We start from the raw sequence: 26914 nt of genomic DNA on the forward strand, positions 1-26914 counted from the left end.
GCAGCAGCCTGAGACACTAACAGGGCTCATCTATACCACACCTTCAGTGGTTACAAGCCCACTTGAAGGATGGCGTAGCCTAGGCCACTTTCATCAATATTAGACCATACACCGGTCCACACACACACATTGAATTAACAGTATTTTTGTCCTTGTGTGGGTATTTGGCCACAATTTTCATTTCTAAGCCTCCGTGCAATGTAAAGCATCATCACCACAGGAAAGAAGTTTGTTTTATTAAAAACACTCAAAATTAAAATAAAAGGGACAGTGATATATTACCAATTATTGTACACAATGCATTTTTAAGAATGATTAGCTTAAAATGTATGCAAGACCTTTAAAATGTTATAAAGATGGCAGAAATTGACTTCAGCATGAAGAAAAAAAAATATTTTATGAAGCAGGCAAGAATTTTTAAGTAAAACTTATAATTTAGAACTTTCTAAGCATAATACTTTCTGGAAAAAATCTGAAGATGAAGGGGAATTAGCAGGTGCCTTCAAGCTCTCACCCTTGCCCCAGTAAAAGAATATGGAACTCTATGATACTTCTAATATCTGTTAGTGGGCACTATAGCAAAGCTTAGGGTGGAGATATACTGTCTCATTTTTTAAAACCTGCTTCCAATTTTATATATGTGTCTTATTGAAGTTTAAAAAACAAAACGTAAAAAAATAAAAATGAATAACTAGCAAACAAATGTGCAAATACAATTTCTTCTAGCTTTAAACAAAACGAATGTAGGCTATTTTCTGAAATGTTTTTCCAAAACAATTGCAATTAAAAAAGAAAATGTATGGAAAGAGTGGTATAGGTGCTGTGGGAAGTATTTGAAGAGCAACTAGTTTTTTTAGGGCTCTTGCACAATGATGCCCAAAGCATGGCATTTTATCAGTACTGTACATTTTATGTCTCTGAATGCAATTATATTGTTTTCTATGGGCAGATGCATACAATTAAAATAGAAAAATCTGCATCCAAAATCAGAAATTTACACTTGTGCGCATATAAATGCGTGGAATTGCATGCACATTCATATACGTGTATGCGCATAAATTAACTGCTTGCCGACCAGCCGCTGCAGTTGTATTGTGGCCACATGGCTTGGCTGCGCGAATCGCCGTCATGTTACGTCGATTTTATATTTGCCCACTTGGGGCGCGCGCTTCCGGAGACATGCACGCGCACCCCGCTCGCCCACAGAGCCGATGCGAGTGCCTAGCAGTTGCGATCACCGCCAGGCTCCCACGATCGCTCAAGGCACACGGAGAACTGGGATCTGTGTGTGTAAACACACAGATCCCGGGTTCTCTGAGGGGAGAACAGACGATGATCGTCTGTTCATACAGAGTATGAACAGCGATCTGTCATCTCCCCTAGACAGTCCCCTCCCCCCTTCAGTTAGAGCACACAATAGGTAACACATTAACCTCTTGATCGCCCTCTAGAGGTTAACCTCTTCACTGCCAGTGACATTTTTACAGTAATCAATGCATTTTTATAGCACTGATCGCTGTAAAAATGCCAATGGTCCCAAAAATGTGTCAAAATTGTCCAACGTGTCCGCCATAATGTCACAGTCCTGATAAAAATTGCAGATTGCCGCCATTACTAGTAAAAAAAAAAAAAAAAATTAATAAAAATGCCATAAAACTATTCCCTATTTTGTATACGCTATAACTTTTGTGCAAACCAATCAATAAACGCTTATTGTGATTTTTTTTACCAAAAATATGTAGAACAATACATATCAGCCTAAACTGAGGAAAAAAATAGTTTTTTTATATATTTTTGGGGGATATTTATTATAGCAAAAAGTAAAAAATATTGCGTTTTTTTCAAAATTGTCGCTCTTTATTGTTTATAGAGCAAAAAATAAAAACCGCAGAGGTGATCAAATATCACCAAAAGAAAGCTCTATTTGTGGGAAAAAAAGGACGTCAAATTTGTTTGGGAGCAATGTCGCACGACTGTGCAATTGTCAGTTAAAGCGACGCAGAGCTGAATCGCAAAAAGTGCTCTGGTCAGAAAGGGGGTAAAATCTTCAGGAGCTGAAGCAGTTAAAAGGAATGGAAGTAAAATTTGATGCGCCTATTTACGCAATGTAAATGCAGGCACTAAATTTCTGTATGTAATGTCATGGAAAAAGCTACTACATTAAAATAAATGTGACTACATAACCCCATTCAGTAAGCAAAGTTTTAAAAACAGTGTGAGCATTTCAATAGATCTGACTAATACCGAAAAATTTATCATAGGTATATTTCCAGTAAAATCTGTTCAATTATGTGCTGTTTATGTGCTTGCTCTAACCACTTGCCCACTGCCTAACTGGAAATATACGTCATGATTTTGATGTTAAATATTGGGGTCATGGCTGCAGCTAGATACCCTAACCCCTGGATATTATTTGTTTCCCCTAGGCGGGCGGCTTTTTGATAAAAGTGATCCCAGTGGTGGATTTGCCATGGGATCACTTTTGGAAGCGGCAGGAGAGGTGTCCCCCCTTCCGCCGCTTCCCGGGCTAACTTTATCGATTGCTGAGCCTGGGCACCATCCAGCGTCGGCAAGGTCTTTGCATAGAGATAAGCGATTGCAAGTAACCACCGCTCATCTCTATGTCATTAGAGGATCTCTATGTCATTAGAGGACCGGAGCAACATGTTTTCTTTTTCTTAAAGCAAAAGTGAACGCATACGTAGGTCACGCCCACATCTGTAAACTGTGTTGGCACCACACATGTGAGATGTCGCCGCGAACGTCTGAGCGAGAACAATAATTCTAACACTAGACCTCCTCTGTAACTCTAAACTGTAGAAAGTGGAGACTTTTAAGTACCGTAGTTTGGCACCATTCCACGAGCGCACACAATTTTAAAGCATGACATGTTACGTATCTAGTTACTCGGCGTAACATCGTCTTTCATATTACACAAAAAAATTGGGGTATATATTATGTTTTTTTTCTTTTTCATTCATTAAAGTGTATTTTTTCCCAAAAAATTGCATTTGAAAACTATTGCTTAAAAACCACGTAACATAAAAAATGTCAGCGACTGCCATTTGTATTCTCTTAGGTCTCTGATAAAAAAAATATATAATGTTTGGGGGTTCTAAGTAATTGTCTAGCAAAATGTACTGATTTAAACTTCTGAATAACAAATGGCAGAAAAAGGTGTAAGCTTTACACAAAAAATGAAAAAGTAAATCGAAACCCTACACCCGCTGCCCCCACCCAGCCCCTGCTGCACTCACCTCCTTGGGTGATTATCTGTCACTTTGTGGGCCACTGCAGCAGTCTGGCAATCTGAAAGCCTCGCTTTTCTGTCTTCCTTTCAGGATCAATCAGTGCAATTCTGATTAGTCATAGTCGTCATGTGCCAGCATGTGACCAATCAGAATTTCTCTGATTCCTCTCAGAAGCCCTAAGGAAAGGCAATGCACTTAAAATTCTTCCCCTTCAGTTGCCACAATGACAATGATTAAGACGATCCCTATAATTAAGCCCTGCTGTGGGTGAAATATATTGGGGCCTGGCTTTGGGTGGAAGTGAGCAGTGTGCTGTGGTTGCAATAAACCTTGGCTGGAGTTGAACATCTTCAGTATGCAGCCTGTTATTTGGTGATGATTTACATTTATATAGCCTAAAGCTCCATCTACATTATTTTACAGACCTAAGCACAACATTTTGGAAGTAGTATTTAATTTTAATTTAAAGCAGAACCCTGGGGGGGAATCCCCACGTAGTGGGGCTCTGCCCGCACTGCATGGGTTAACTGCTTGTTTATGTCTAGGGTAGGAGATTGCTGAGATGTACTCACTACTTAGCAACCAGCAACTGTATGTACAACAAAGTATATGTACTGCTGTAGTAAACAGTACATAATGCACAGTGTGCAGGGTTCGGGCGTACCTAACACAGAGAGTACAGGAGGCAGGACTAGTGGGCACTGTTGCTGTCACTGCTACAATCTGCAATGTAGTCAAAAACCAATAAGCAGCAGCTCATCGGCTGCTTGGTAGCAAGCTTTGACTGGTTGCAAGCAAGCTCCTAAAATAAAATCTAAAAATACTCTCTCTTAAAGAGGAACTGCAGTCTGTTCACATAATTTATAATAAAAACATCTTTGCCATTCCACAGCTTCCCTCCAACCACTTTGCATATTATTTTATATATACTGTGATTCTGTACTTACCAAATATGCTGCAGAAATCTCCCTCCACTGAGCCTGGCTGCATCCATTTTAGCTGTGGGCAGCTGAAGCTGCTACCTGTTCACTTCCTGGATTTACACAGACACATAGAGGCACACCTCCAGCTCTGCAGCCCTGTAGCTTTCATTAGCCCTCTTATGACTCACCCCCCTCCCTTCCTGGCAAACTCTCACGAGAGTGAGAGAGAGAGAGAGCTGTGCATGATGTTATAAGCCTAGGCTAATGACCAGACAAGAAACAGGAAGTGTGCTGTATAAGGTATTTACTGGCAGAGAAAAAAGGTTTTACTATCCAAAGTTAAAACAACAAGGGCAGAAGATTTAATAGATGGAAAGTTGAAAAAATTACTGAAGGTCTGCTTTAATGTGCATCTTTACCTTACAAAAAAGGCAGATATACTGACCTGACCAGTGTATATCAGCCAAGTGGTGACTGCATGGGCCACCAGTTGGTCAGCCCTGCTGTGAGTATCCATGCCCTCAGGAGAACATACAACACAAGCATGATGATAGCTTTCATAGTGATTTCCTACTGCTGAGATTTTTAGCTTTAGTATTATTATTATTATTATACAGTATTTATATAGTGTCAACAGTTTACGTAGCGCTTTACAACTTGAGGGTAGACAGTACAAATACAATACACTTTAATACAGTAGGAATCAGAGGGCCCTTAGAGCTTACAATCTAAGAGGGAAGGTCAAGAGATACAAGAGGTAATAACTGTGGGCAATGTGCTGATTGAGAAGATAAATGTACAGTTGTTAGGTGGGGGCCAGACAGGCTTCTCTGAAGAGATGAGTTTTCAGGGATCGTCTGAAAGTGGATAAAGTAGGACAAAATCGGACAGATTGGGGTAGAGCATTCCAGAGGATGGGAGAGGCTCTGGAGAAGTCCTGAAGGTGAGCATGGGATAAGGTGACAAGAAAGTTTAAGAGCAGGAGGTCTTGGGAGGAGCGAAGAGAATGATTAGGTTAGTATTTTGAGACTAGGTTAGTGATGTAGCTGGGGGTAAGGTTGTGGATGGCTTTGTAAGTTATAGTTAGTGTCTTGAATTTAATTCGGTGGCTGAGTGGCAGCCAATGGAGGGATTGGCAGAGGGGTATAGCAGAAGCTGAGCGGTTTGTGAGGTGGATAAGCCTGGCAGCAGCGTTCATGATGGACTGATGTGGGGATGGCCTATTTAGTAAATCAGAACCCCCCAATTTGCTGGGACAGAAAAAGTAAACAGATCAACAATGTTGACATTTCTGGTAGCAAGTTTGTTCTGAGTTAGTGATTCAGAAAATATTCAAGCCAGAGTTAGTTAGGCGACTAGTAATTTTAGAAGGATGCTAGTGAAGGCATCCTACATATTTCTCAGGACAGGTTTTGCATCAGAGTCATGAATGACATACCAATGTTTCTACACCATATCCCAAAATGCTGACTATAAACTGTAGAAGTTGTTCAAGTATTCTCTAGTAATAAAGGGAAACCTGCACTTAGAGAAACATGAAGCTTTCCATTGTGGCCTCTGCTTATGAAAAGGCTGGGCTAATCAAGTGGCTTCGATATTCATTGATGTGCAACTGATGACTTAATTATGGCTTCAGCTGTTTCATGCTTGTATTGAGTCACTAACTCAGAAAGTATTGAAATCAGAGACAGACAGGCAACTAGCATTTTCGTATAGGAGATAAGCAACGACAGGCAAAATGTTTAAATCTGCAAAGGTTTCCAATGAACTGCATTTGAGTAATTAAACATAGGCTGTTCGCTTTGCAAGGGAATTCTCCCCAGAGCTTAGTGAAAAATTCACTTTGTGAACTTTCACTTTGCACGAACATCCAATCATGTGAAAGGAAAATAAGAAACAGCATTTTTGCTTGTACATGATTGGATAATGGATGTCAGAGGAGCTAAATTTAATTCACTAAGCTCTTGGTAAAATGTATTTTCAAAGTGAACTATCTTTAGTAAATCAACCCCAATGAAACAAAAGACCGTGGAATAAAATACTGTCACAGCCCAATGGGGAGGACTATTGTTTTATATCATAGGGGGGGTCAAAATAAATAAGTCTACTTTTTGTTATTTAAAAAAACTAAGTCTATGGAAGTAACATTTCTATTTCAACATTACCTTCACATTGGTCTCCAGAAGATAATAGCTTGTAGCCTTCATTGCATATACAAGTGAACGATCCCCTGGTATTCCTGCACTGTCCATTGTCACAAAGGCTTTGAACTTGGCATTCATCAATGTCTGATGAAAATAAGAGTCAGAAAATACAAAATAAATGTATATCATGTCTAATTTATTTTTCTTATTATTATTTGCTATATTGCAAAGTAGTATACAAGTAAATAAAGAAAAAACACTATAATTCTGAACTAATGTAATCAGAGAAAATGATATAATATGAATGGTTAGCCATAGTATCTTCTTGGTGCTTAGTAGGCCTCACACTGTTAAATGATCACCATGACTAACCCTTCTCTTTAAAGAAGCCTATCCTGCTTCTAACTAATACACTGTTTTAGTTCCTCCATCAGCTCATCCCCCACAGATATTACCTTTTGTAAGCTCTAATGAGCAGGGCCCTCTGATTCCTCTTGTACCAAATTGTTACTGTTGCACCAAACTGTTGGCGCTATATAAATCCTGTATAATAATAATGACTATATATATTATAATTACATAATCAAATCCTGAATTTCAGGAATTCTGTGCATAATTAAACCAACCACTCAAAAGTAAACCTTTGCCAAAACCGCTAAAACATCAATGCCTGTCACAATACTGCTAGTAACATACCATTTAAAATCTTTAACTCTTAGAACTCTGCAAAGGACTGTTACAGTGTAATGTTAGATTTTAGATTCATTTGGGAGAGCCAGGGACAGATAGTAGATGTCAATCACCACTCATTCTCTCTACATTTGGTGTCTACACTTTTCAAAAGCGGAAGTGCCTTCTGAAAGCAGGGTGAGCAGATCAGGCAGAAAGGCAACTTAAATGCTTTGGCTGTGAAATTTCATGTTAAACTGCTGCTCTAGATCTGGTCTTTACTAATAATCCCTTAGGGGTGAAACATATCAGAGGGAGGCGCTCATGTGGTCTGTTGTTTGGATCAATAAAGTTAACCAGGATCAGATTTGGTGTGCAGCTACCATCATTATATACTTGAACATTTAATGTCTTAGAAAGCCAGCAACAGTGGAGGAGTAGACAGAGCAGCCTGCAGAAGAGGAATCCTATTACTTGTCCCATTTCCTGTGCCTCTGGTTATCACTAGGGATGGTAGTGATGTAGAGGCCACAGTGTAAATAGAGGAATTCATCTGATACACTCAAGAGTGTCCAACCATGCAGCTCTGCAAGAGAGTATAAATCTGAGTCATGGGTTGCTGGACAGCAGGTATTTTTGTCTCTTCATTTGCAGTCGCCTTAAGCACATGTAATTAGTTTGAGGTCCATAGCCTGGCAACTGGTTCACTTTAATGTATGGTCCTGTCTTTATTTCATCAGCTTCACTGGGGCTCCAGGCACACTGGGCTTAAAAAAAATGTCAGTTCCCTTGGCAGAAAAAAACACTCCTATAGAGCGTTTTTGTACATAGTTTAGGAGAGTTTAGCGTTTTTTCCTTCCAGAAAACTCTGAGCTCCAAGTATGCCTGTAATCGTCCTAATGTGCATAGACACATAGGATAACATTGAATTGCTTCTACAGGCAGAAGCAACAATTTTTAAGCCAATGTTCATGGAGCCTAAGGAATAGGAATCCTTTACCTAAAATATATATTTCTTTTTATTTTAGTTTAGATTTATTAGATGTTAAAGGTCACTTACAACATTGTATCTAGTTACATTTAGTTATGTCTGTTGAAAAATCCCAAGGGTTATAAAATAGTTATTAAAACGTCAAATACAAGCTTAAAGGTTTGATGGAGTTTAAAGTTTAAAGAAGTCTGATGTGTGCAATGTATTAAAATACAATTTAAAAGTATGTTGTTTTAGCCTGCTATGATAAAAAATAAAAAGTTATGACCCTGACGTGTTTGGTGACTTAAAGAAAAAACCTTCAGAATGATTATGGAACCAGACTTCTAGGGACTATATTCTACTATGAAAAAATTCCTGTCATTTAACAATTGTTTAAACAATCACAGACGTCATGGAACATTAAAAAAGTGTTTTATGTACAGTATGTCTAGCCATGTAATAAAATCAATGGTGTATTAGACTTAGACATAGACATTAAGTTTTACTTGTTAGCGGTAAAAAAGAGTGCCGAGTTCATAACTTGAAAAAAATGCTACGCAGAAAAAAAACTGCTAGTAATACAAACACTTAATTTCTTTCCAGTTTTTTTTTTTTTTTTTTCTTTTTTTTTTTTTTTCCACTTCAGCGAAAATCTTATTGAGAGACATTGTATCAACTTTGAAAATCAAAATTTATCTCCTCTCATTTTTCACATCATTGTGGTTTATTTTTTTTCCCTCCCTCCCCTCCCCCCCCCCTCAAATATGAAATAAAGACTTATCCAACCAAGCAAATAGTGTGCACATCCCGTAAAAAAACTTCTCAAGAAAAGTCAGCCTACTGAAGAGCAGAAAAACAGAGGACAGCATCCCCAAACATATTCCCCTATAATACCCCTCCACACCTCCCCTCCCTCCATCACACCATACCTTCCAACCTCCCTCCACCCCATACTCACTCCACCCTTTCTACCTAATCCACTCCTACCCGATCAGACCATTCATACTCCAGCCATTGCTTCCATATCTTCTTATATTTCTTCAAACTACCTTTCTTTCTATACCAAAGCTCCTCCTTCATAATCATATCATTAACCTCTCTCAGCCATTCTACTACTGTTGGGGGGTCTTTTGCCTGCCACTTCCTTGCTATAATCTTCCTACCCTGGAACAGGCATCTTATTATTGCGGTTTGGGTGTCTTTCAGCACACCATTGTTCTCCATCAGGCTCAAAAGACAGGTTCTGGCCTCCATGGCTAGCGAGGTCCCAAATACTACGTTAATTTTCCCCACTATTTCTTCCCAATACCTATATAGCTTGGGGCATCGCCAGAACATGTGCATCAGGTCTCCTCCCCCGTCCCCGCAACGTTGGCATTTCGCGTCTTGCCTCTTCCCAAACCTAAATAGTTTTTCTGGGGTATAGTAAAGTCTATAGATCAGATACAAATGGGATACCCCTTGTGCCGGTGACAGAGAGATCCTAGGCCCCAATGCTAGGACATACTTCCACTGTGCCTCCGTAATAGTGCCAATCTCTTCCTCCCATTTGGCTCTTTTCCTCAACACCACTACCCCCTCCTGCCCTATCATATTTATACCCCTATATATTTCTGAGATCAGCCCTCCCGAGCCACTATTGTTTACCACTTTCTTCAACAAAGGCATTTCATTCCACTCTATCCCCTTTCTTCTGAATTGTGTCTCCAGGGCGTGCTTCACTTGCAGATATTGAAAAAATAGCCTATTGGGGACTGCAAACTCCTCACTTAGCTCTTGAAATGACTTCAGTCTCCCCACCCTATACAGCTGTGCCAAGCAATGAATACCTCTCCTATCCCACTCTTCTATTTTCCCCAACGTAATAAGCTCTTTTAAATTTTTGTTATTCCATATTGGAGAGAACTCAGAAAACCCCGTATACCCTAACACAGCCTTCACAGTCTTCCAGCTTCTAATCATTAACTGAGTTGTGGGACAGCTATGCACAAAAGACTCTGCCTCCACTGCTTCCACAACTGTATCATGACCGCTGTTGTTTAGCCATATACCACTACCTCCTTCCCTCTCTTCAGGCAGGTTGCTGCCTCTCATATGCTGCATTTGGGCTGCCAAAAAGTAGCTCCAGGGGTCCGGTAGGGCCAGACCTCCCTCCTCCCTCGGCCGACGAAGCACCCGCAAACCAATCCTTGCCACCCTATTCCTCCAAATTAATTCTCTGAACAAACTGTCCATCTTTTTAAACCAATGTTTTGGGATCCAAACAGGGGAATTGTGTATTACGAATAGAATTTGCGGCATCCATATCATCTTGATAAGATTACATCTACCGGCGACCGAGAGAGGAAGACTGCCCCACACCCGACTCTTTTGTTTTAACTTCACCATTAGTGGTACTATATTACCTGTTATGTACTGTCCCGGATCTTTTGTTATATTCACCCCTAAATACCTCATTTGGTTTACCACTCTTATTGAGTCTACCTGTCTCGGAAGCGGGTCTACCAGGGGATCTATCGGCAAGAGTGAGGATTTTTCCCAGTTGATTTTTAAACCGGAGAAATGGCCGAATTCTTTAATCAATTTCATGGCTGCTAGCAGTGAGGACTGTGTATCCTCCAAAAATAGCAGAATATCATCCGCATACATTGCGACTTTCTCTTCCTCGCTCCCTCTTCTAAACCCACGAAACTCCTGTGACGTTCTTAGAGCCACTGCCAGTGGCTCCACCGCGAGGGCGAAGAGCAGGGGCGACAGCGGACACCCCTGTCTCGTCCCCCTCCCCAACTGGAACCCCCCGGAACACTCCCCATTGACCCTGACTTTAGCTCTTGGTTTGTCATATAAAATTCTCAGCCATTTCACAAAATTAGGACCAAATTTAAACTCTGCCAATACTTTCCACAAATAATGCCATTCAAGGCTATCGAAAGCCTTGACCGCGTCTAAAGATAAAATGGCTCTATTCCCCCCCTTCTCTGTAGGTAATTGTACGTTACCATAGACACGCCTAATATTCACGCTTACCGATCTATCTGGTATAAAACCTGTTTGGTCCGAATGTATTACTTTAGCAATTATCTTTTTTAACCTATTTGCTAAGGCTTTTGTCAGGATCTTAATATCTGTACACAAGAGTGAGATCGGTCTATAGGAGGATACTTCTAACGGATTCTTCCCTTCTTTCAACAAAATTATGATAGTGGCTTCTGTCATGGATATGGGCAATCTTCCTTCCACCACTGCCCCGTTTAAAACTTCCAGTAATTTTGGGAGCAAAACATCTCCATATTTCTTGTAAATTTCTGTAGGCAAGCCGTCGGGTCCTGGTGCTTTCTGATTCGCCATCTCCATTACCACTCTTTGCAGCTCTACCTGTGTTAACGGGGCTTCCAAAATTTCCCTGTCTTCATTGGATAACGGGACAATTTTCAGTTTTTCAAAAAACTCCCACATCTCACCCTCTACATCCCGCTGTGGGGCCTTGTACAGGTCTTCATAATACTCTTTGAACACCTCCACTATACCGGGGGTAGTCCTTATAATCCTCCCTCCCTTATCCCATATTGCTGATATAGTGGATGAGGGGCCATTTGCTCTAGCTATCAATGCCAAGGTTCTTCCCACTGATTCCCCTTCCCCAAAAAAATTCTGCTTCTGAAACATTCTCCTTTTTTCCTCTTTCTCCAGAACTAGTTTCCTATATTCCTCCTGACCCTCTACCCAACCCTCATATCTGGCTAAGGTTGGTTCCTCCACATATCTACTTTCCGCCTCCCTTACCCGTTCCTTTATTTTATGTTCCTTAACCTGTGATTTCCTCTTAACAGAGGAAATTTTCTGTATAAGGATCCCCCTAAGGAACGCCTTCAAGGCGTCCCATATTATACCTAGCGGGGCGGAACCTGAATTCAGCTTTATAAATTCTTTTAGATCACCTACAATCCCCCCGTCATTCTCAATTACTTCGAGCCAAAAGGGGTTCAATTTCCACTCCCTCCCTCCAAAATTCGACCCCGTTCTAACTGAAAAAACTACTGGAGAATGGTCTGAGAGCCCCCTTGGCTCGTAATCTACCCCCGCCACTATCCTTAAGGCTTCCTCATTGCAGAGCACTAAATCGATCCTAGAGAGAGTGGCATGTGTTCTAGAGTGGCAAGAGTATTGCTTCACATCCGGGTGCCACTTCCTCCAGATATCCACCCACCCTACCTCCTTACAAAATTGTAGGAGCGGGCCTCTGGATACCCCACCAGAGACCACCCTTGTCGGGAACCTATCTAAGCAGTTGTCCATAGCCATATTAAAGTCTCCCGTCACTATCACCGGCACCCCAGGTTTATCCGCTATAAAGCTTAACAGTTCACTGAGTATCTCTGTACTGAATGGAGGAGGTATATACACACTTGCCAGAATACAGTCCCGGCCCTCAATATTACAAAACAAAAAAACATACCGACCCTTCTTGTCCAGTTTACTCTGTCTACAGGAGAAAACCAACCCAGTGCTTATCAGTACACTCACACCTCTTGAATACGATGTGTATGTTGAATGATACTGCTCCTGATAATTCCTGTGTCTCAGAACACTAGTTGTACCTTTATCCAGGTGGGTCTCCTGAAGACAGAATATCCCAACATCCCTTAACCTAGCCATAGAAAAAATTGCCTGTTTTTTCCACATCTCCTTTACCCCCCGTGCATTCCATGAACATACATTCATACATCTAAATATCCCTGAGGTTACCATCCTACCACCTTTAGTGCCTAACATTCACTTATACCTGTGTCTTAACTTTGCAAAAAATAGTAATCATCTCTAACACCGTTGTGACTAATATTTGAAATTTTAGTGAATTTGCTTTTCGTGTGCACTCAATACTTATCCGCTGTAGAGCTTAACAGAACACTGAGTATCCCTGTGCTGAATGGTGAAGGTATATACACACTTGCCAGAATACAGTCTCGGCCCTCAATATTACAAAACAAACCATTGTGGCTAATATTTGAAATTTTAGTGAATTTACTCTTGTACACTCAATACTACTCACTACATTCCATACCACACCCCTACCACCCTCCTCCCACCTTACCACCTCATACATACCCTTTCTTCCAATCCTCCCCCCCACATCCCAACCCTCCCTCCCCCCCTTCCCCCTCCCCCCTTCGCCCACCCTTGGGCCCCTATCCTGGGCTTCCAAAGTGACCATGATTAACCCTCTAAACGTGGGTATACCTCCTTTCTCCTTCTACGTTGCTACCCGAACCTTTATGAGAGGGGAATTACCCCCAACCTAACCAATGTGAAAAGGATTGAATCTACTACTCCCCTAAACCTTCACTTCTACAAAAAAAAAAAAAAACTACATCGGTGCAAGGGAGAAGGAACGAGAAGAAGGAAAACAAGAAAAAAAAAAAAAAAAAAAAAATATCCAGAAAATTTAAATGACCATCAGTCCAAAGAACAAAAAAAAGGAACTTGTTTTATCCTTCTCCTCCCCCCCCCCCCTCTATAGACCTTCACCATGCTGTGGCCTCCCCTCATACTTCTCCAGCCATGAAAAAACTTCTGCAGGGGCATTAAAGAACTTCACCTCCCCATTTGCTGTTACCCGCAAGCGGGCTGGGTATAATAGCGCGTAACCAATTCTGTGCTGCTGGAGTTTCCGTTTACACTCTATAAACTTTGCCCTCTGTCTCTGCAGCTCAGGGGAAAAATCTGGGTATAAGGATATTCTTGCGCCATTATACTGTATGTTCTTCATCTCCCTTGCTTTCCGGAGAATGGTGATTTTATCTCTAAAAAACAGAAATTTGACAATGAGAGGCCTTGGCTGACCCCCCGCCAATGGAGCCCTAGAGGCAACTCTGTGTGCTCGTTCAATTGCAAAATATTTAGAAAAAGAATCTTTGCCGAACATGTCCCTGAACCAGCCTTCCATATATTCTACAGGGTTGTTACCCTCGCTCCTTTCGGGGAGACCCAAAACCCTCACGTTCTTCCTACGTGCCCTATTTTCGTATTCATCCAACTTCTGCGAGCACATATCCACTTGTTCCTTCAACCTTTTAATTTCATGTCTCATTGGGTTCACGTCGTCTTCCACCTGACTGAGTCTCTCCTCAAGAGCGGTAGTCCGCGTACATACCTCCTGCATATCCCGTTTGAGCATATATAAATCCTCTCTAATACCTCTAAGCTGATCCGATAGATCCGACAAGGAAGTTTTACAGACATTAATTGCTAGGAGAATGTCCTTTAGAGATGGCTCCTGCTCTAGTAGCCCTTTACCATCTATTATTTCATTGCTTGATCCGCTCGCCTTTTCCAAATGTGTTTGTAATGCCGCTTCCGACAGTATTGGTGCACATACTTCTGCTGGTCCTTGGCTTTTCCTTCCCCCAAGGTGGTTGGCCTGCGCCCCCTGGAGTTGCACGCCTCCCACCTGGCTACTTTTCTTAGGCGTGCAATTCGGTGTGTGGGCAAAGCGCTCCAGTTTTGCAGCTACTCCCTGACCTGCTTTATCTTTGGGGCCACGTGTGTTATGTGCCCCAGCTCCTTCCTGCGCTGCAGCCTCTTCTGCCCCTTTCTTCCTGGTCATCTTGCCTCCAAACACCCCTTGGGTCTTCCGGAATAAAGTGCTGCACAGTCTCTACCAAATGCCTCTTCCCTCTTCCCAAGGAGTATGCTGATAGTCCCAGGGGAGAACCACTACTGGCTATGCAAACACCAATTTTAGCTTAATGCACGCGCTCTCCCTCTTATGACAACCGCTTCAGCCTTCGGCGTCCTCTTCCCCACACACCACAATAGGAACACACCAAGGGACGTGCCGGGGGGGGGGCGATTTCAAGAGCCCCTCCAGGGAATACTACTGGCAGACTCTATTACAGCACACAGCGTACCTGTACCTGAAGCGTTCACGCCGCACAATCCACCGATCAGCTGTTCACTTGTCAGCATCAGCGTCCTCCCCCCAATCTCCACATCCAGATCTCATCAAGGGGACACACCAGAGGGGGCAGGTTACAGGCTCTCCGCCAGGAACACCACGGGCGGGCTCTCTCACCGCACCCAGCACACACAGTGTACCTGAAGTGACCTCACCGCTCGGCCGTCTGATCAGCTGTTCCGCTGTTCCGTCAGCGTCCTCTTCCCTTCTCAGCCAGTGCAGCCGCTCCAGGCGTGCAGGCTCCTGTCTCCAGGCAGACACAGGACGGAGCTCGATCTATATCGCCAGTCACCTGCTTCCATAGAAACCAGCCAGCATAGAGATAGGGGGAGCTGCTACTGCAGCCAGACTTCTAGCAAAGGCATTAGGTAGAGCAGCTGGGTCCGGTCCGGTCCGCAACGTCCTTCCCCTCCCCTCAACCTCCGGTCACGCCCATCCCCAATTTCTTTCCAGTTTTAAACAGTAACTGAACTCTGGAAGCAGAGACAAAAAAGACAGGTAGAGGGTTAGTCCCCAGCACTGCCTATTTTCTCTCTTCAGCTGATCTTTTCCCATTACCGACCATGCTTTATTCTGTCTTGTGGGTCTCTGTTTGGAGGTGGCTATCTTGGTAGAGACCGAGCTTTTCTTCTTCATATCAGGGCCTCTAACAAGAACAGTGAGTAACATAGGAGTGGCATCTCCAAATTTCTTTTCAAATCTTCTGAGACAAGCTCTGAGACCAGTATTCAGAGCAGCATTACCTTCGATCTCACTCTGCAGATATACAGTTATGAAGCTGTAGGTACCCTCCCATAACAGAAAGCACACTAATATTTTTTAGGAGGCATTCCAGAAAAAGAGTACATTTTTAAGGTGTTGTTTAGGCACAAAATTAATTCCTCAATTTTCCTGTATAACATATAGCAAAACTTCACTTTTTGGGTTCAGTGCCAAATAAATATAAATATATATGTATTTTACAATATCATAACTGCAATAAGGAGAAATCCCCATATTTACAAAGCTAGTCAGGTTGAAAAAAAAAAAGACACGTGTCCATCAAGTTCGCCCAAAATTTAAATAAACCTGCAGCTGATCCAGAAAATGTGAAAAAAAAAAGCATGGTCCAAATTGCCCTAATAGGAAAAACATTCCCTACATTTCTAAAAGGTTATTTCTTGTACACATAAATAACCCTTTATATTTAGAAATTACATAATATTAATGAGGAATAAAGTATTGAAAAAAACAAACCCCTGTATTCTGATGAGGACCCTGTTAGCATGTTAGAAGCTATACTATGGAACCCGTATTAGTCAGTTCACTTACAGACTTGTAGATTCATATTATTATGAACTACACATTAAAGTGGATGTAAACCCTCACATATACCCAGTGAAGTGAACAGCCTCAGATGATACACAGAGTTGAAATAAATCTCCCTATATAAGTTTTACATGTGTATCTGCTGTCTTCAGCTTGCTATATTCTTTAGAAAGTTCACATTGTTTTAGAGATTTTTTTCTTCCTGTTCACCACTGGGTGTGGATTCTTGGCATCTACTGTGTGACAGCTGATTGGGGACAATTCACCCCCCCCCCCTCCACATAGGTAAAGGAAGGAAGGAATGTGCAGAGCTGTGCTGTGACAAGACAAACTCTCTGCTAATCAATTCATAGCACCCACCCCGACACAAAATTCAGGCTGGTTTTATCTCTGTTGCCAGAGAACTTGTCAGAAGTTATCATGCTGATAACAGAAGAACAGAGCAGCAGAAAGACACAGGATTTAGAGCTTTGGAGAAAGATTAAAAAACACTGAAGATATATGTGCTTAGGTCAAATTTCATGAATCAGGTTTATATCCACTTTAAGGCTTGAAAGTTTTATTCGCTTTTTAAAGCGGGGGAAACAAACAATGAATTATACAATACTGTAAATACAAGGGTCTTGTAAAACTATAATACTTAAAAAAAATAAGAATAGCAGCTGCATGATGTGTATTATACTGTAGCTATATTAAAGCAAGCAAACATTTAGTTGTATTATACATACCATCACACTTGTCGCTGGCTGGGCTTAGCTGATATCCTGAGTTGCAGGAGCAGACGAAGGAGCCTTCAATGTTATGACATTTACCATTCAAGCATAAATTACCAAGCCGACATTCATCTATGTCTGTAACAAACAACATTTGCCAATTTACAGCACATCTAATGAATTCAAAGTGCTCCACATAAGAACATGCACTTGCCTTTGGTTGCAAGAAAATATCAGCTCAACTCTTACTTTCATCAGATAAAGAACTGCATTGTACTTCTGCATATTTTATGGTTCATAAATCATTTTATGTTTTGTCTGCTGAAAGCATAGAGCATTTCAACTGACAACCGTCCCAAAGGTGCCCATAAGCAAGTATTGTATATTGTATTTGTTTCCAAACATTTGTTTCTACCACTGCATCTTTGAGACACCACCACTGAACTGGCTCACTGAAATTGTGTAGCTCATACCTGTTATTCAGTGTAATGACTGCCAATGACACAATAGTCATTTCACAGCTGTATAGAAGTCAGTGAGAAGGAACCTTGTTGTCATCATTTGCTAACAAACAAGGCGATATGTTATAAGTATGGATTTTGCTAAATCTGATTTCATTTATTTACCTAGTCGCTGTTTACCATGTTTGATTAGTTGCCTTTATTTCCTGCATGGATCTCTTGACCTAGCAACACCCAACTATACTAACAACACTGGGTGCAGTGAACTCCAGCTAAATGATGTCTGCATACTTTGAGTGTGGGGAACTAGAAGCCACCAACATGGGACCTGTGGGGCTTCTCCTCTCTCAGGTAGGCACTGATGTCAATGATCCATTACTAAGCTCCCTCAAATTTAAGGGGAACTTCACCACTAAACAATACTGATGGTCACTGGTGACCATTTACCACCCGCCACAAACAATAGTAAGCAAACTAATAACCACAAGTGAAAAGGGGCACTTACTTCTGACCATCAACGAAGAAGTGCACTTATCAGTGACCACCAACATAAGAGTTACTTACTACAAAGTGTGACAATTTTCACAGGCCATTCATATAAGGCAGATCCTACCATTTAAGAAAGGGGACACTGAACACTAATGAAACGAGGCACTTACCACTGATACCAACGTAAGAGGGAACCTCACCACTAACCACCATTGTAAGGGGGCTCTACACTGATTACCAACATAAGTGGGCACTTCAGCATTGACCAATGGTGTAAGGGAGCACTTCACTACTGATCACCAACATAAAGGGGTACTTCTCTAACTGATTATTAATGATCAATATTGTGGATACCCCAGACATACTCCTGACAGATGCACTCTGTAAGGCGCATTGTACATTTCAAACGCCTGTTTTACTCTGTAAACTATGCCGTGCAATACATAAATTTGAATGCTGCATTCGTTGGGCTATGCTTTACAATATGGCAACTGCACCCATTAAGATGTGCTGTGCATAGTATATACCATTGACATACTACAGTGTCATACCAGTCATACTACACTACATAATACTACATATTGCATTGTCATTATAGCAGTAAAGTACTGGGTATAATTGAGTGCCTCAGGACCACACCCCCAAAAACAATAAGTCTAGACAAAGAAGGTCCTTTTGTCCTTGTTTATGCTCATTCAGGATTGTCTGTGTACGGTTGTGGGTGGCTTTATACTCCCCACTACTGCCTCCATGTGTAGTGCTAGGATTATTGGATGACCTCCCACTTGGCCTGTCTCCTTTTCCTTTGGGACTGTTACACTCGTGTTTTCCGCCAGTGTTTTACTTGTTTTTCTCTCCCTTTACTTGGAGTGTTCCTATATAATGTGGTTTATCTATGCAAGAGATTATATATTTTTGTAATATTATAATATTTATATGTATTTCATTATGAAAAAGTGCACAATTGTGTTTTTCATAGATTGTTGCAATTTACAGTGTTTTTTTCTCATCAGCTGCACCCCTTAAGCCTCTGAAAGAAGCCTAGATTGCGAAATGTGTTGGGATTTAGTGCTCTCCTTTCAGGTTGACTATGTAAACTTATTCATGGTTATGATCTTTGTACTTTGTATGTAACTACATGTATTTTCATCTATTATGAGGAGTGCTGATTATAAACACTATAACTTTGTCATAAAAAATACTTTTATCATTGGTTTCTGGTTTCCTTTTAATATGTATTTACAATAACATTATGTGTTTTAATTTACAGTTGGTGTGTATTTCTTCCTGAGGTTGGATTTGCAAGCACCTTAAAAATCCCATAGACCTTTGTTGTTTCTTTAGATGTATGCTGTCATTATATTCACCAGTGGTATTGTGCTAGAATTGATTCTGCTTTCTTAGTTGTTGTCTGGACTACAAATCCTTCCACAGATGTACAAAACTACTCTAGAAAATCAGTGAATCTAATACTAAAATTAAATAAGCATAATCATGACTTAATATCAAACTAGCCTGAGAATCCTAACTAGAATCAGATGGGCATCTTTTCAAGCACTCTAGGATACAAAAGTTCCTGTTTCTATCCAAGACTAATTCTGAATCCAGCAGAAGAAACAAGACAAATGTAAAATTGTACTAGAACATTTAATTACCAATGCACTGTTTGCTGTCAGAGGTTGATTCATATCCTGTTCGGCATGTGCACATGTATGAACCCTCCAGATTGGAGCAGTCACCACCAGCACACAGGGATGGGTCTTCTTGGCATTCATTGATGTCTAAAAATTTGAGAAATGCAAATCAGTGTACATAAAATAAAAAGGTAAAAATGTGCAGGAAATACAATACATACAATACATAGCCCAGCACAATAACAGTTTTACTCGTTCTAGCTGTATATGGAATCTGCTTTTAATTTACATATTTTTTATGACAATTATCATAGAAATGTAATAATGATGCCTATGTTTATTCACTTAACTGATGCATAAAAATAGTTTAAATATAGTGATTTCAATTGAAGAACACGGTGTATGAAACCTTAAGCCCCCATTCAGACTATGTTGCACAACATCAGGAGTCAAGCATATGTGCAATTTTTGGTTGTTGTTACACTTCATGCATACAGTGCCTTGCAAAAGTATTTACCCCCCTTGGCATTTTTCGTGTTTTGTTGCCTCACAACCTGGAATTAACATGGATTGTTTAAGGATTTGCATCATTCAATTTAAAGAACATGTTTTTTTTTTTTTATTGTGATGCAAACAACAAATAGGACAAAATAACAGAAAAAGTCAATGTGCATAACTATTCACCCCCCTAAAGTCAATACTTTGTAGAGCCACCTTTTGCGGCTATCACAGCTCCAAGTCGCTTTGGATAAGTCTCTATGAGCTTGCTACATCTTACCATTGGGATTTTTGCCCATTCCTCCTTGCAAAACTGCTCCAGCTCCTTCAAGTTGGATGTTTGCGCTTGCGAACAGCAATCTTTAAGTCTGACTACGGATTTTCTATTGGATTGAGGTCTGGGCTTTGACTAGGCCATTCCATCACATTTACATGTTTCCCCTTAAACCACTCAAGTGTTGCTTTAGCAGTGTGTTTGAGGTCATTGTCCTGCTGTAAGGTGAACCTCCGTCCTAGCCTCAAATCACACATAGAGTGGTACAGGTTTTGCTCAAGAGTATCCCTGTATTTAGCACCATCCATTTTTCCCTCAACTCTGACCAGTTTCCCAGTCCCGACTGCTGAAAAACATCCCCACAGCATGATGCTGCCACCACCATGTTTCACTGTGGGGATGGTGTTCTTTGGGTGATGTAATGTGTTGGGTTTGTGCCAGACATAGCGTTTTCTTTGATGGCCAAAAAGTTAAAATTTAGTCTAATCAGACCAGAGCACCTTCCTCCATACATTTTGGGAGTCTCCCACATGCCTTTTTCCAAACTCCAAACATGCCATTTTGTTTTTTGCTGAAAGTAATGGCTTTCTTCTGGCCACTCTACCATAAAGCCCAACTCTATGGAGCGTATGGCTTATTGTCTTCCTATGTACAGATACTCCAGTCTCTGCCTTGGAACTCTGCAGCTCCTCCAGGGTTACCTTAGGTCTCTGTGCTGCCTCTCTGATTAATGCCCTCCTTGCCCGGTCTGTGAGTTTGGGGGTGCGCCCGTTTCTTGGCAGGTTTGCTGTTGTGCCATGTTCTTTCCATTTGGTTATGATAGATTTGATGGTGCTCCTAGGGATCATCAAAGATTTGGATATTTCTTTTATAACCTAACCCTGACTTGTACTTCTCAACAACCTTACTTGTTTGGAGAGTTCCTTGGTCTTCATGGCAGTGTTTGGTTAGTGGGGCCTCTAGCTTAGGTGTTGCAGCCTCTGGGGTCTTTCAAAAAGGTGTGTATATGTAATGACAGATCATGTGACACTTAGATTGCACACAGGTGGACATCATTTCACTAATTATGTGACTTCTGAAGGTAATTAGTGGCACCGGAGATTTTTATGGGCTTCATAACAAAGGGGGTGAATACATACGCACATGCCAATTATCATTTGTTTATTTCTGAAAAATAGTTTTATGCATATATTTTTCTTCACCAACTTAGACTATTGTGTTCTGATCCATCACATATAATTCAGATTAAAAAAACATTGAACTAAAGGCTGTAATGTAACAACATAGGTAAAAAGCCAAGGGGTGAATACTTTTGCAAGGCAAAGTAGGGCAGCCCATTTGGTTCAATGGGCTTCCCTATGTGAGGCAAACACGACATAGAAGCCCATGCACTTTTTTAAGCTTGAAGCTTTTTGTGTTTTTTAACCACGAGTTTTACTGAGTTTGCCAAACTTTTTGTGCATAAAAATGTGCATCTCGCTTGCAATGTTTGGAGTGCCATTAACAATAAATGTCACCACAATTTTTCGAAATGGGTTTTTGTGCACTTAACGCTACTGTAGTGTGAATGCAGCCTAATAGCTGCTCTGAGCAAGTCTGTTCTTTTTATAGTGCACTTATAATTGCTTTGTTATATGTTAACTGGTAACTGCATTTGCTAAATTGCCCTGCACATGCCCCTTATATTGCTATGAAACTTTCTCTGATTAAAGGGTTTGTTAACCCATATGTATAAAACTATGCCAGCCCCTCTATTAGAGGCTGGCATAGCACACTAAGGGGTTGATTTACTAAAGGCAAATCCACTTTGCACTACAAGTGCACTGCAAGTGCACTTGGAAGTGCAGTCGCTGTAGATCTGAGGGGGACATGGGAGGAGTAGGAATAAAAAACAGCATATTTGCTTGTACGTGATTGGATGATAAAATCAGCAGAGCTTCCCCTCATTTAAGATCTTCCCTTTAGATCTAAAGTGACTGTACTTCCAAGTGTGTTTTGTAGTGCAAAGTGGATTTGCCTTTTGTAAATCAACCCCTATGTCTTTAGTTTTACAAAACGAGCAGTGTAAATACCTAATTGGAGCTGTCTTCAGGACGGTGACATGACTCACAGACGCTTTCCAGCTCTGATGGATGGCTTCTGAGGGAGGGGCTGTGATCCCCCTCTTATGTCAGCCGGGGAGATCACGTGACTGCACTTCTCCTCCACAGAAGCCCTGTCTCAGAACTGTAAAGCGGCTGCGATTCATGTGACCAGCCTGAAGACAGCTCAAATTAGGTATTTACACTGCTCGTTTTGTAATACTAATGAAATAGTGTACTATGCCAGCCTCTAATAGAGAGACTGGCAGTGAAATTGAAATGATTTTGTTTTACAAGCAATAGCGGCAGGGGGGCAGGACCGGGCCAGAGACAGACACAGAGGCAGATGACAGGGAGGAAGGAGGGAGTTAAGGGGGAGAGAGGAGAGCAGAGGGGACAGCATATGACGGAGGGACGCACTTAGACCACGGTAATCAGGGCGAAGCTACCCAGGTTATCGTGGTCTATTTAGAGAGGGAATACTAGAAGTGCGATGTTCAGGGTTTTTTTACAGTTTAGAGGGGGCAGATTACACAGCACAAGCGCTGTGCTGTGTAATCTGCGTTAACCTCCCTGGCGGTATTCCCGAGTCTGGCTTGGGGTGGATTTTCAGAACCAAAAGCGGTAACCCCGAGCCAGGCTCGGGATCGCATCGCAGGATCCAGGAAGGGCTTACTTACCTTGTCCCCTGGATCCTGCGATGTCTCCCCGCAGTGTGAGCGGCTCGTCCTCCACTCGCTTCATCATGGAACTGATCTCCGTTCCCTGCGAGCGTTGCATCGCACAGAGACGGAGAGCGGCGCCAAATTCAAAAAGTGAAACATGCACAATACATACAGTATACTGTAGTCTTACAGATTACATTACTGTATATAATAATTTCACATCCCTTTTGTCCCTAGTGGTCTGTCCAATGCCCTGCATGCAGTTTCATATTATAAAAACTGTTCTTTCTGCCTGGAAACTGGAGATTGTCCATAACAACCAAAACCGTCCTTGTACATCAAAAGTGGTTTTAGACCAGCTAGAAAACAGCGATAATAAATTAGAAATCACTCGCTGAATTGAGCGATAGTGATTTGTGGGGAGATCCGTCATCAAACACTGAAAAGTAATGACAGTGACAATTCTGCAACTGAGCAAATTTTAGTGTTTTTGACTTGATTACACTATTGAATAATTTTTATTATTATATTATTATTTGGTATAATTATTTATAGTTATTTATTATATTATAATTTCGTGTTTCAAACTTTATCATACCCGAGATGTCTATTAGACTCTGGTTTGGACAGATTTAAGTGAGTTATTCCTAAGAATTACAGGCCTACAATATAAAACGCCAAATTTCCATGCAAAATAATTGTACCGCTTTCAGCATCAAAAATATGAAATAATCATACCGCCAGGGAGGTTAAGGGACCAGAATCTACATTTTTTTGGGGGGTTAACAAACACTTTAAGGATCCTGAAGTGCACTTGTGCTCAGACTATGGGCATTAAAGTATTAAATATTCTTCAAATATTTAAAATGACTCTGTCAAGAGTAAAGTATGGGGTTGCCATTGCTTGCCTACGTCTGATAACTGTAGTTGCTGAGCAGTATCTGACTTTTGAATCACAGGCTCAGAACAAGCATGCTTTAAAGGAGAAGTACAGCCAAAGCTTATTTGGCTGTACTTCTCCTGTGGATCACAGGAGTGCAGTTCGTTTTGCACTCCTGACGCCCCCTGTCGACTGACGTCACAGAGCCGGTTCAGGCTCGGGAAAGATCATGACCATATGGTCAGGATCCACCCACATGCCTGGACCAGCACCCGGCTCAGTCTCTCAGCAAGCTGCTGAGAGCCTGAGCTTACCATTCTAGTCCCCTCCACAGCCCAACGCACGGGGGCAGAACAGAGAGCCAGTAACTGACAGTCACCAGCTCTCTCCTAAGGGAGATCTGAGAACCGGTTATCAGTAATAGAGCCAGCGGGGGACAGATACAGCATTGTTCCGATGTTGCATCCAGCTAGGTAAGTATGATTCTAAAAGAAAAAACATTCCCATACTTCTCTGTTAAAGTGTTACTAAACCCAGGACCCTGTATTCACTATATCTGGTCTCCCACAGTACAAATGGAACAGGAAAATGCAATTATTTTAGCAAATATAAACTGTTAAATACCTTTTCTCGTCGGCAGTTAGAGCAGTCTTGTGACTTCTAGCAGTGTCCAGCCAAGCACTGGTTAAAGTTTGTAGGAGAAGTTTTCTGACTGCCTTATGAGACTGCAAGACCCCTGACTCTCTGTCTGGACAGTGCTAATTGGCCCTGTGCTTATCACATGCACTCTCCCAAGAAAAAAAAAAACTCTCTAGCAATACACACCAAACTGAGCATGTGCAGCCTGACTCCATAGGTTCTGCCTTATCAAGAAATTATCAGGGGACAGTGGAAGGAGGGAAGGATCTGTGCATACAAGATCAAACAGCCTTTTTACACAATGAGGAGGATTAACCCCTTAAAGAGGAAGTAAAGTCTTCCTCTTTAATTGTACCTACAGGTAAGCCTATGATAAGGCTTACCTGTAGGTACTGTAAATATCTCCTAAACTTGCACCGTTTAGATATCTACTATATACGCTGCTGCTGACATTATCGGCGCATGCGCTCTGAAGGAATGGGCGCTTGTGACGTTTCTTCAGGGCTCTGTGCCATAACGGGTGGCTTCCGTGCGGCCAATCACAGCGCTGGAGCCCGCGAACCTGGAAGGAGCACCAGGGAAGATGTCAGCCGTGTCAGCGGTGTGCGGGTGCCGCTGCAGGGCTTTGTTCTAAGGTAAGAATTTCATAATAAGCTAGTATGCGATGCATACTAGTTCATTATGCCTTTGTCTTACAGTTTTTTTTGGTGTTTTTTTTTGTTGTTTTTTTTAGGGTTTACAACCTCTTTAAGTTCCACAGCGAGTATAACAAGCATGCTTTACTGCATATACAGATTCATTTACTGTTGTGGGTTTGGTAACACTTTAACTAAGTGCCAGAATAGTGTCAGAATTTCTATTTCTATACTTGCGCTGGGTCTGAAACTCAGATAGCAGTAAAGCCAATCAGCATGACAGCCAAGAAACTAACTAGCATTCTCAAAAAAGGAGAGTTCAGTAATGGCAACCTCTATGAGCCTCTAATGACAATGTCCCTTTAAAAAGAAGCCATCTCTCTAGCTGCATGCAGTGTGAGGTACTTCATTCTCATACAGTAGATCCTCAAAGATCACAACAAAGCCTCTGAAGTTGGGTTTTAGTTGGTTTCTAATATCTTAGAAACACCCAATGTGTTTTTATATTAGAGGAGTGGCAGTCTGCCAGTATTCTGGTGTAATAGAAGGAAATAAGAAACAAACAAAAATTTGAGTGCTTCTGTTGTCTTTGAAGATGTATTTCTCCATGATGCCTGTAACTACAGAGGCTATTAAGGGCTTGCCTGAAAGTGCTTTTATTGCTTGTTTGGAGTATTTAAATACTTTATTGTTCATAGTCTTGGCACAGGTTTACATTAAGTGTTAGCAATGGTTCTGTGAACAAAGGGATTGGATAACATCATAGCGCTGACAAGATGCAGGACTTAGGTAAAGGATGTGGGACAGGATAATGTGGTATTGCCGTGGGGAAAGAGGAGTGATGGAAATGTAGGAAGCTCTAGGCACCAAAGTAGAGAATGCTAAATCAAGATATAATCCCTAATTCCACAAGCCAAGAGGAAGATACTACATTTTCCCCTGAAATTAGAAGACTTTATACATAATACTACTGTATCTATTCCTACATATAACAATGATATAACAGTGAAGTATGCTTTGTTTAAGTTCTACTTTTCTATATCACTGACAGACCTAAAAAACGTACAATGTAATATTTATTTTGCAGATGTCCGGAAAACCCTCACAAAAAACAGTTAAAATCTTTTCTAAACAGAATGATGATTATCAATAGTGTTTTCAAGATAACGAGACTCAAAAAATTATAGAACTAAAGCCAGTTAGTAGCTAACAAAACCTATTGTGTGGTCTTTTGGAATACAATAAAGTATGGACACGGATGCTAAAAGTCCTGATCCTTCTATTTGAATACACATACCATGAAAGCAAACTTACCAAAGCATCTGCCATTAAATCCTCTATAACCTTCAGGACAAGGTATACATGCATATGATCCTGGGTTATTGACACATCTGTCATATGGACAAGTAGTGGAAGTCAGACATTCATCAATATCTGTTAAAAAAAAGTTAAGCTGAATTAGTATACTGTGTTTCAAAGAACTAATTAAATGGTACCAGGCATGACTTGAAAAAGCTAATAAAGCTCAAATATCTGCTGAAAATGTATAGTAAAGATTAAAAAAAATTACAACATGTAAAATCAGTTTGTAAATGTCATTTTTTCTAAATGTAATTAAACAAGTCATCAGCATAATACATTTTATCTCTAAAATATTATAAAGAAGTATAACTAAGGAGGGTTTTAGTTTCATAATTTTGTAGAACTATACTGGTTCTGGAA

General features: G+C 41.1%; 1 protein-coding gene across 2 annotated transcripts in view; it reads right to left on the reverse strand.

Moving 5' to 3' along the window:
• The window catches only part of LTBP1 (latent transforming growth factor beta binding protein 1), a 548083-nt gene that overhangs the window by 74744 nt on the left and 446425 nt on the right, over nt 1–26914 (reverse strand). For both annotated transcript variants that reach the window (XM_073627728.1, XM_073627727.1), the window contains 4 exons: nt 26507–26626; nt 19542–19667; nt 16952–17074; nt 6340–6462 (listed from right to left, as the gene is read on the reverse strand). In XM_073627728.1, coding sequence (XP_073483829.1) covers nt 6340–6462; nt 16952–17074; nt 19542–19667; nt 26507–26626 — 492 coding nt within the window. The remainder of the gene's footprint in view (nt 1–6339; nt 6463–16951; nt 17075–19541; nt 19668–26506; nt 26627–26914) is intronic.

Source organism: Aquarana catesbeiana, linkage group LG04, assembly GCF_042186555.1.
Source record: "Aquarana catesbeiana isolate 2022-GZ linkage group LG04, ASM4218655v1, whole genome shotgun sequence".
Lineage (NCBI taxonomy): Eukaryota > Metazoa > Chordata > Amphibia > Anura > Ranidae > Aquarana > Aquarana catesbeiana.